Source organism: Hemibagrus wyckioides, linkage group LG03 (assembly GCF_019097595.1).
Source record: "Hemibagrus wyckioides isolate EC202008001 linkage group LG03, SWU_Hwy_1.0, whole genome shotgun sequence".
NCBI lineage: Eukaryota > Metazoa > Chordata > Actinopteri > Siluriformes > Bagridae > Hemibagrus > Hemibagrus wyckioides.
This window is the reverse complement of record NC_080712.1, coordinates 7,358,281-7,369,790: the sequence shown is the minus strand read 5'-3', so window position 1 is coordinate 7,369,790 and position 11,510 is coordinate 7,358,281. Positions and strand designations below refer to the sequence as shown.

The 11,510-nt window shown below is 35.7% G+C and overlaps 1 protein-coding gene across 1 annotated transcript; it reads right to left on the bottom strand.

Moving 5' to 3' along the window:
- Positions 1 to 1,940: 1,940 nt before the first annotated feature.
- Positions 1,941 to 11,083, bottom strand: LOC131350984 (von Willebrand factor A domain-containing protein 7-like). Its single transcript, XM_058386044.1, has 16 exons — positions 11,021 to 11,083; positions 9,883 to 10,088; positions 9,516 to 9,788; positions 9,195 to 9,288; positions 8,825 to 8,941; positions 8,563 to 8,743; positions 8,074 to 8,243; positions 7,131 to 7,243; positions 5,426 to 5,542; positions 5,007 to 5,216; positions 4,476 to 4,608; positions 4,202 to 4,354; positions 3,957 to 4,049; positions 3,606 to 3,874; positions 2,735 to 3,031; positions 1,941 to 2,639 (listed from the first exon to the last, which is right to left on the bottom strand). The coding sequence occupies exons 2-16, from the start codon at positions 10,081 to 10,083 to the stop codon at positions 2,262 to 2,264; spliced, it is 2,799 nt and encodes a 932-aa protein (XP_058242027.1). The 5' UTR covers positions 10,084 to 10,088; positions 11,021 to 11,083; the 3' UTR covers positions 1,941 to 2,261.
- Between the last annotated feature and the right edge of the window lie 427 nt (positions 11,084 to 11,510).

Below are 11,510 nucleotides of genomic sequence, written 5' to 3'. Positions count from 1 at the left end.
ACTGAACTTCTACACTGACTGCCTAAAAGCAACCGTTATTTATTTACTGAACATGCATGTATTATAATATCTAATAAATAGTGAATATTGGGGTTGAACAATGACATTGAAGCACGTTGTTTTAGATCACAATAATTCATTAGTATGGTGAAGCGCCTTCTTTTGCAGCCCATCCAGCAGCAGTTGGTCTTGGGAATGACAGATACAAGTCCTGCACGATGGCCTGAGGGAACAGAATATTTACCAGGTCACTACATGATGCTGGGGGAGGAAAATGTTTCCTGACCTGCTCTTCCAAAACAAAGTGGCTCAATAAAATTCAGATTTTGTGCAATCTGTGGATATGTTGAACTTCACTTTTATTTTCATCAAACCAGTCTTGCTGAGTGTATTGGTGCATTGTTATCCTGATACATGGTGCCACCTTTACACATGCAATGATAGTGGCATTTCTTACCATTGCAGAGAAGCATGGTTGGTGAAGTGTCTCCCTGCTAGGTAGTAAATTACAGGAGGTATTTGGTTGCAGTAGGAGTACCTGATCACCTGGCTGGAGCTCCCAAGGCTGGTCTGGTCTGTTGTAGACCCTCTGCTTGTCTCTTTGTGTGGCTTCCATGTGATGATAAATGAACAGTGTCACTCAGTCGTGTGCATTGCAGTGTGGGACAGGGAGTTTTGGGCATATTCAGGCAGAAATTGTGACCAGTCCACTGGGTTGAAACATGCAGAGGAAACAGCTGATTTCTTGGCCCGCTCAACTTGGTATTCCAAGATTAGACTAACATTCACCCGAACTTCTCCATAAAGCTGGCTCACACTCTAGATGTGAACTGGGGATTACGTTCCCTCACAATATCCTCAGGGAGTCCAAAATAACAAACAACATTAAAAAGTAATTTGACTATAGTGAATGCTGAAGGCAGGCAAGAGAGCTGGAAAAGGAATAGGGTTCTTCAATGACTAGAATGACTGTGTTGTCTGCAGACTGGGGAAGGTCAGTGAAATTTGACCAAGGACTTGGAAAATGAGCAAAAGCTCTGTTTAATGGATTCAGTGCTGGAGGCAGCAGGGGGATCAGTGGGTGAGCTGCTTGTCGATCTATCCTAAATGTGGTGCAGGTGGTTAAGGCAGATAGCTAGGGTGATCAGAATATCCAGAGTGCGCAACATGCAAGCTTGTGAGCTCATCACAATATGTCAGCTCATGAGCACTTCTGGCTTGAGACCTCGCAAAATACTGGTTTGAGAGCAGCCTCATTCTATCGTTCCAATGGTTCTAATCTCGAGAGCATAATCCACTACCTGGTGCACACCCTGGGACAGAGTGAGGAGCTTCTTGCTAGCCTCCTTTCCATCTGGAGTGTGATCAAAGGCAAAAGACCTTGGTAAATTACTGGAGGCTTGGACTTTGTAATTTTCCTTCCACTAAAACATGTTCCTAGTGAACAGATTGATGAAGCGTAATATCTTCTGGGCCTCTGACATCATCTCATGGCTGGCAAAGTACAGAAAATATGAAAACAAAAACTTTGCACTGAGACATGACACCTTTGAATAGGCATCAGTGGTGGCATAGTAACAGTGGGGTAAGACAGCATGGAAGCAGCAATGGTTTGGGATAGCTGTTCAATTTTTCTGTGTAGGTCAATCATATGCTGCTACTGTACTCCCACTTGCTGCCCATGTGCTGTGAAAGCTTGGTGCTAGAATTTTCTGTGGTCATCAATTCTATCCCTCAGAGTGTTATTTATGCTTTTGAGAGGAACCAGAAAATGTCCAGTCAAATCTAATCTCCTTTTAAAGAGAAATTATAATAATTCCAAATACTGTATAAGATCCTTTTGGCATAATTATGTTATTAAAATTAAATGGAAGAGAGGTTTAGAAAATTGTTTTATTAGAAATAAAATTTCAGAAATGAATCACAAATCACTTCATAGGAATCATCCTCATAAACATTTCCTGTGATGAATTACTGTAAAAAAGATATTAACAGCAGTTAACACCATTTTGTGGGGTATTCATTAACGGACTTAACATAAGGGATATCTGGGTGCCCTGACATTTAATTATTCACATGAAATTACAGCCTTTAATAATTCATAGCGTTTAATAATTCTTTAATAATTCATGAATACATTCAGAGTTCAAAATCACTGAGTATATAATACAATTAATATTTCCTTCTAGTTACTTACTCATTTTATGCTGATATTATTCCATTTCAGATACATTTAGATGTTCTTCTTAGTGCTGCATGAATCAGTAAATTGATATTCCTATATTAAGCCAAAGACAGACTGATAAAAACAAGCAAAATTCTACACCATAAGTAAGGATGCTTGGTGCAGCTTCAGATTTGAAGCAGGTGGCAACATTTCCCACTGTATCCACAGCAACCAGTTCCAACTCTCGAGAACAGCAGGAGGAGCTGTAGTCCACCATAGTGACGTTCACGCCTGTGGAACTGAGCACGCTGGTGGTGCTGAGTGTGCCGTTTCCCTTGATAACTCTTATACTCTGGATACCCGACCCATCAGTCACATTGGCAGTGAGGTACCATGAGGAGAAGCTGCAGTTGCCTGAGCAGACAGCATTTACACTAACTGCAGCACAAACTGGAGGATTAATATCTTTTACCTTAAAGAAATAGAAAAAGAGTTATATTTATACACAAATTGCTTCTAATGTTTGTCTAATGACTTCTAATATACTTCTTAAATGACAGTAATTACCGCCGCAATGACAGAAAGACGCAGCACAACATAGTTGAAGTCACTTCCATTTGGTGCTTCAGCTTCAATTGTCACAGTGACATCAGTTCCAGAGGGAGTATTTTCAGGAACAGACAGAGTTACTGAGCCATTCACACTGACCCCACTAACGAGGGTTATAGACGAGTTATAGCGAGTGTCAAAATCATTGCGATCATTGCTGACACTGATATTAAAGATTCCACCAGTGCCATTGGTTGAAACAGTGAAAGGCAGAGTGAACTGTTTTCCTGGTTCCATTGTTCCAACTGGTTGAGTCTGTCAGTATATAAAAAGAAAGTAAATAAACCAACTTTGGCAAATAATGAATGAACATACTTAAAAATTATTATGGGATCATGGACACTATTTTTATTGTCACATTACAGCCAGCTCTCAGAAAACTTATGATACTTTCAACTATTTTACAAGGATGGAAGTTGCCAACTCCAGTATGTCCCAAGCGACTGAATTCAAGCGACTTGAATTTTTCACCAACAGTGTAACATATTTCATATACAGTGAAAGACAATTAACTAATTGTTTTGACTTAATTTACCTCTATGGGGCACTATAATTCACAGTAAAAACTGCTTATAACTTTAAAGCTGTTCAACATCCAGTCATAATTTTTCATTTTCAGATTCAATTGCAGGATAATCCATTTTTATGAACCTCGATTTCATTAAAAATAATTACTAGATTATCTCTTAGTCCATAGCAAATTGTTTGACTGGTAGTTTTTTTGTGAACGGTAAAAAAAATGTTAAACAAAAATAATTGTGGTGTTATTATTATTACTATTATCATTATTATTTAGTTTGATCGTGAATGTCTTTGTATTCAAACTTACGGTTATGTTTACACTTGATGTTTGGAATTGAGTTGGTGATTGTCTCTGAAAGGTGTTATCTGAGGCTCGTGAGGGACCGATCTGTCCATCCACATGAACAGTAAACTTTCCTACTGGAATGCTGTTGAAGGTCACCATGTACTGCCCACTAGCTACAAATTCTAGTATCCCTTTAAAAGAATTCGAACTTGACGTTTCTATCAGAGACACCTCTGTTGGCTGCACGGTCTCCCCACCAACCATGGTCACCAACAGGGTGACATTGGTGTCTGAAAAAGAAAATAAAGAAGGAACATAAGTTTTAGTGTTCGGATTTAATTCACTATTAATTTTGTTGAGTTGTCCACTTACTTGCTGCAGGCCTGCTGTTTAATGCAACATAGCTTGCGTGAAGCTCTTGTGAAGATTCTACAAAGTCAAAGAGGAAGTCAACCTGGCTTTGACCTGGATTGTAAATAAAACATAGTGAAATATTTACTGACAATGTCTGAACATTTTCTGAACCATTAACCACATTTCTTTGTCATTTATTTATGCACAAATCAGTAGGCGATATCTACAAAGAGAATTGGAAATTGAAAGAGAATGAGTTTTACCAACAACTCTGATGCTGTAGGGCTGTGTTGATTTCATGTCGAAAACCCACCATCCAGTCTGCTCTGTAATAGCTGGTTGCACTGTGTGGAAGTTACCAACATTCTTTATAAGCCCCAAAGCCCCATTTAGTACAGTGCTGCTTTGTGAGACTCCTGGGTTGGATAATAGCAACATTATAAAGGTTTAGCATAGTACTGTGTAATATTGACTTTACATTTTCATGAGTGGAATTTCAGAATTAATTAGTCAGATTAATTTTTACAATCTACACACCTGAGGGACTGGTGATGGTGTATTCTGGAGAGTTGCCTGTGATGTAAATTGTCAAGTTTTGCACAGAAGAATCCACAAATGCTGAGAATTTTTCAGCTTTTCCTGGGTTTCTTACAGCCTGGAAAAGTGTGACCTGAAGAGGCAGGGCAAAATTTCCACTTATGTAACTTTTACATACTTATATTGTGTCCATGTTACTACAATAAAATAAGTTCATAAATGTATATCTTTCTATTTGATTAGATTAAAACAAAGCTTAATATTTAGCTATTTTTAGTTAGATAATTTACATATGTTGACCTATTAATTATTTTAGTAGTGCTCATAACTCAAAGCTAATAGAATACATTTTAGTATTCTGTAAAAAAAAAATTAATTCCAGGTGTGGCTCTTTTCTGATTGGAAAATAACAAGAGCATCACTAGCCCATTTGTTGTTTACTAAATAATTTATGCTTGATTTAATAAAATAAAATTAAACTATATTTGGTAGTATTATGCAATTATCAAATTAAAGTATGTCTTTAATTACCAGTGTAGATCTGGAAGTAACTGCAATAATGTCAGTAGCTTGGGACAAGGTATCTTTGGTGACCTCAATAGCATGGCCCCCAGAGGCATGAGCCAGGTCCTGGTAGATCTGTGAATTGAAAAGCTGAGGGGAAACTAGTTGCTGGCCATCTGCACGGTCAGCACTCCTGCGACGCCGAGAACTAATGGTGTTAGTTAGCATGAAAGTCACCTTCAAATTGGGAATGGAAGAAGAATTCAATCAGCATTTTGCCTGTTTTGCAGATTATCTCACTTTCATGTAAATATGACAGATTGAATACAGAATGAAGAATAAATTATCAGCACATGTATAATTTTTTATAAAATTCTGAAAAACTGAAAACTTTAATAATATCCTGATTAGTTGACGTGTAGGTATAATGGTTTGCATGTACTCACTACAGACTTTGTTCTCTCAATCAGTGCTTGCACAGTGTTCTTCAATCCTTTATCTTTTGCATCAGCATCAGTGAAAACAAAAATCTGTGTCTGTGCTGGAGATCCTGTGAGGGCGAGCTAAAACAAAAAGTATGAAATAAGTTACTTTTATGCTTGTGATTCATCAAAACTATTAGTTAGAGGGCCAGCTTGAAACAGGAATTTTGACTGACTGATCTGGCTGATTGACTGAGGGACTGATAGACTGACCATCTGAATGACTTGGGGACCAGTGGTGGGCAAAGTACACATCTCCTGTACTTAAGTGAAAGTAGAATTTCTACTTGAATTAAAGTACAAAGTAACCATTTGTCCTAGCTCTAATGTTGTCATTTTTTTGTAATTAACTGTTTCTATTACTTAATAGAAATTAAGATGATACAGATGTCAGTTAACATTATTCTAAGCAGTCAAATAGCAGGGCTTGAGCGTTTGTGTGTGTGTGTGTGTGTGTGTGTGTGTCTTAGTGTTTACAGGGCACAGGTATTTGTGCATAGGCACTACACAAGAAAAAGTATAAAAGAAAGGATCTGTGGCTTTTAAATTGTTTCCTGCATAAAGTGCTAAACAATTAAATCATATACATCACGGCAGAAGAAAATGTTAAGTACTATAGCGGGACAGTCTGACAGTCTTGGTAACTTGTACGAAATATATAATGTGTGCTGGGCACACCTGTATCCTGGGGAATTAGTTTTTAACAAATGACAAGCAAGGTTCTAAGCAGATTTACTTCAACAGAAACTTGCTGCTATACAGATTCAGAAGAGTTCAGCACAGTCAATATTTCAGTATTTAGTAACTAATGTTTTGGTGTGTATTGGGCAATTACACTGCATTATTTGTGCAGTAATCGTATCCTGCTTTACATTAAAAAAAATGAAAAAGAAATTTTACTTGGTGACTGGTAAAATGTCAGCAATAAAAGTTGACCTGGATTATTGGGTTGCTATATAACATCAGTAATGTTAATATAGACTGCTGCTCCAGTGTTACTGATTATGCTAGCTTACTTAGATAACAAAATGTAACTAGCCATGCATGACGTAATTAAGATAATGACAGATTTATTCACATACAGCCTTCATTGTAGCAATCCTTCATTGTTGCAAGCTAACATAATAGAGTTCATATTAAAGAAAATAGCCATTATGATTATCACAGGGTGTGCTCACCTCTACATGTTTTCTCATATATGATGGAGAATTGTAAGACAACATTTTACTGCTACTGTACTGTTTGTGCTCACTGCATTTAGAGAAATCCAAAAGCTTCATGGTTTTTAAATACCAGTAACAAGAGATGTTGCATAATATAGTGGAGTAGAAAGTAAGATATGTTACTTCAAAATGTAGTGGAGTGAAAGTGAAAAGTCCCAACTTTTTATACTTTAGTAAAGTACCGATACTGGAAAAAGTTTCTTAAGTACAGTAATGAATTACATTTACTTTGTTACTGTCCACCTATCACCAGTCACTTCCCCTTCCGACCACCAGAGGGAACCCTCACCAGAGTTCTGATCACTTCCGGGTCATATATATATATATATATATATATATATATATATATATATATATATATATATATATATTAAAATTATAACAGTATAATTTTAGAATTAGTAGATTTTTTTTACAGTATAATAAATTATGATACTGAATCTCACCTGAAGTGCTGAGAGACACTTTTCGGGAGAATCTCCTCCATCAACAGCAGTAAGTTTATTGAGTTGCTGTTTAAACACATTAGGATTATTTGTTCTTATAAGTGGGCCATAATCTGAAAGGAAGTGTAAGAACAGAAAATTGGTTTCTTTGTTTATATCATATCATATTTCATGTTTATACTACATCATATATATATTTGTCTGTTGTTCTATGTGAAAGAAATGACATACAAAACAACATTCCACATCATAATGTTTTTAATCTTCGGTACTTCTGTTATTTTATTATATTAGAAACCCTTTATTGGGGTAATTATCTTACTATAATAAGATGGATCTTTTGAATGTCTTATGTAGTTTAATAACATAGTTAGAACTTAAATGTAAGTGTTAATGCTTTAGCATTTTATGCAGTTTACTTGTGCAGTTTACTGGCGTGTAAAATGGGAATTCTACCCAGGACTTCACTTTAAACAACAACCAATAAGCACCACTGAATGATGAGTCAGGAACTCTCACCCACCTCATCATACCACATCATGAGCCAATAAATTACTGAAAATAATAATTTATATTTTATTTAATAGTAGTAATTTACCATTCATTTTACATACACAACAAAGCTAATTACTTTTTATCATAGATATAAACCACTCTCGGGTTTTTTTTTTGTATTGCGTTAGTTTGGCTAAACTACCAAGCTATTCACTGTGATTTTCTGCCATAGCTTTTCGTGTATAACCTGTTTGCTATTGTTATCAGGTTTCTCATGTTTTGGACTGTTTGCTGTGTTTGTGTTTCCATTAAATACTGTTTATGGATTCATTTAACTTTCCATCTGGTGTTATGCAACAACAACAACAAAGTCTTAATGCTATTAATTTATTATGTATGAATACAAAAATGTATTTAAAAAAAGCTGCATTCCAGGAATCACACTTACCAGGGTCATTAAATGGCACCAGGATGTATTCTGTACTTCGAGCTGTAGTGCCTGCGTTACTGTCAATGATGTATGAAGTAATTCTCCTGACTTCATCTATGTCATCAGACATGCTGCTAGTGGTGTCTATAACAAAACAAAGCACTGCAGTCTGGCTGAGTCCCAACATTCTAAAGAATGACAAACAAGAAAAGTGACTAACATAATTGTGTCAATACTGAGCAGATGAACCTGCAGGCAGAGGAACTGACTACAGTGACAGCTTTAAACATGACATTAAAATGTGTGATACATGCTGACATCTTTAACATATTCCTGTTAATTATGAATGGGAAATGTAAAGCTTTTAAAACATAGTCCAAGTAGGTGAAAGGACATGGCACACCTACTTAAAAAAAGCTAGTACATAGCAGTGGGTGTGTGAATGTGCAATTATTTATATCATTGCCTAAATTATATTTTACACATTGAAACACGTTCATCTGATACCTAAGAAACTCAGAATCTCCAACTGCTGCTCTAATATCCTGCAGTAGTTCTTTGGTAGCAGCAGTGGCTACCGATGCTGCTATTTCATGTAGATGACCATGGCTGGCGGTTGGAGAATCCTTATTTATGCCATCTGTTCCCAGACTTGGTGTAAAACCTGCTCCTCCATGAGCGCACTTTCCTTAAGATGAAATAAAAATACAAAAGATCAGACCAGTTGCCTCAGTCTTTATTTATCAGATTAAACTGTTTAAAGCATTACCTTTTGGTTTGGAAATGCCAGAGTATCCTGTTGTTAATTTCTGCTGTGTGATGACATCCTGCAGGATGTTTTCTGGGCAGTTGTCGTCATCATCACATTTCTTGCATGTGTCTGAATCTGCCCAAAGCACATAAGAAGTGATGTTGCATAAAATCATTTATCTCTGTTTTGCTTTTATAAAAACATAGTCCCTAGTTAATCTGTTGTGCACAAGCTATATTCATTTCCACTTAATCTGCCTTTTCATATGTAACATTTGCAATAGAATATGCAAACAAAAAATGAAAGTATGTTGGTGGTGAGAAAACTAGACAAACAGGTAAACACATCAACAAAGAAACACCTGTATACCCAAAGCTAGATCATTTACCAGCTATGTTGGTAATTGGGGTGTCTGGTTTAATCAGGTTGGAAAAGGGTTCTCTTTTTCCCATTTCAATCCAGTTACTATGACTGTAGAAATCCTTAGAGAAACACAGGAACATGAGTCAGAATAACAACACAATTGCTCCAAACCAAATAAAGCCTAAATTTCAAGCCTTTTATTCTGCTTCATATCAACTAATGTCCAATGAAAGCAGGACATCTCCTTAGATATTACAGCCATGCTTTCCATGTATTAAAGATTCTCAATATATCTTCATCTCAGTTATTAGCAATACCACTAATTTACAGTAACATGGTGTCATACCTGCAAAGTGTGTAGGATTTTACCAAGTGCCTCTCTGGCAGCTTCATAGTTCTGCTCCTTCATACTGTATTTGACAGCAAAAAGGCCATCAGTAATAACTCCTCGTCCAGCCAGAAACTGCTCATTGTCAAAATGGTAAGGTGCATCACGAACATGCCAGAAGTCAACCCACGCATTGTTATGATTTATCTGATCAATGCTCTTTTGAAAATCTTTGGCTGAATCAGATGAGTAACAGCTTCCTGCCACCGACCTAACTGTCAGTGTGTCTGGCTGCAATATAAAAGACACAAAACAATCCAATATATAAATACATTTTTATTAGAAATAGCTTTCTATTTTAATAAATATAAAAAGTTTTATCCACCAGATCCAAATTTCGTCCCTTCTGGAGCGCTCGTGATTTGCAGATATCAGCAGTTGTCTGTAAAATCGCTTCAAGAGTTATGATATGATGTGTCTTGGAATTCCACTTTGCAGGCATAAAGGTCAGAGTCTGACTTGACATGAGGATCAGTATAAGATTTGGATAGAATAATGTCTTGAGCAGATTTGTGATGATCATCATTATAGCTATGAAGAAAAAAAAAACCCTAGTATAATTAACCATTATGTTATTCGTTTATGTGCTTTTTTTCTTAATTACAATATATTAAGGAGCATTACTTGCATTATAATCATAAATCACTGTTGTTTATACCCAATTTCAAAGCACAGTGCTTATGTAATATGTCCCATTTAAGAACACTTTCTTTCTTTCTCCCTTTCTTTCTTTCTTTCTTTCTTTCTTTCTTTCTTTCTTTCTTTCTTTCTTTCTTTCTTTCCTTCTTTCTTTCTTTCTTTCTTTCTTTCTTTCTTTCTTTATGTTCATTTCATTTTATGCATAGAATGCAAAGTGATGGCCTGTAATTTATAGACATTCCTAAACCGAAATATGTTTCTCTTTTGCTTGTGTCCCAACCACAAATAATAATGAAGTTTTCGACTCAAACGTGATAAGTAAGAAACATTGCATTCGAAAACATTCATAGATTTATAAATAAAGACTAATGTCACCTAAATGCCAACTTTTTCCTTTTAAATAGATCATTTACAATAGCCCACATAAACCAAATCTGTATTGATGGAACAAGATAAAAAACAAATATATACCTGCAGACCAACACCCAGTTCCAGGTAAACCAGGTTATCATTTTAACTATTCTAGCACAATTATAACAATTATAAATTAATTAAAAAAAAAAGTATTCACTATAATCTTCATCTCAGTTATTAGCAATGATTCACTAGGCTGAATAATGTATTGTGAAGTATTTGTTTAGGTTACTGTTGCATCTGGCATTACTAAGTTTGTGATTGTTGTGTGCTGTCTATTTTTCTATTTTTTTCACTATTTTTTCTTACCTGGTTTTTTTTTTTGGCTGAAATGGATGAAAATGCATTTGTTTATATGCTTTCTTTATATTTCTATCTACATTTCTTAATCATTTTCATATAGACCTTACCTCATAGATTTGGTCTCCAGATGACTTGGATTGGATCTGTATTATGTAGTAGTAAAAATTCCCTGGTGCTTGAGCTTTATGTAACTGTCAACATGCCCATGTCTGAAAGCCATGCCCAAAACCAGACATACCATACATAGCATTTATGTTAACATCTTGGCCGTTTTAAGAATTATTTATTTGTACACATTTTAAGTTAATTTAGAAATATGGAATCTCTAATTTACAGCATTTCTGAACTGAATGTTTCTCTTTTGCTTGTATCTAACCATGAGTAATATTAAAGTGTATAATTTACAACAGCATACATAAACCAAAACTGCAAGTACATCTGCAAGTACAAGTGTTTGAAAAGATAAAACATGTTAATACACCTGCACAGAAATACCTGCAATCCAAAACCCTGTTTATTCATTCATATCATAAATATTTACTTTTGCAGGCTGTTGCAACCTAGCATCTAATATCCCATTAAACCAGGTTACCTCTT

Excerpts from the sequence above, each read along its gene's own strand:
- LOC131350984 (XM_058386044.1), bottom strand. The coding sequence starts at position 10,083 with ATGATGATCATCACAAATCTGCTCAAGACATTATTCTATCCAAATCTT. Across the intron at positions 9,789-9,882 it reads AGGGACGAAATTTGGATCTG|CCAGACACACTGACAGTTAG; the intron begins GTGGATAAAACT and ends TTTATATTGCAG. Across the intron at positions 5,543-7,130 it reads AGTGTCTCTCAGCACTTCAG|CTCGCCCTCACAGGATCTCC; the intron begins GTGAGATTCAGT and ends TTTTTGTTTTAG.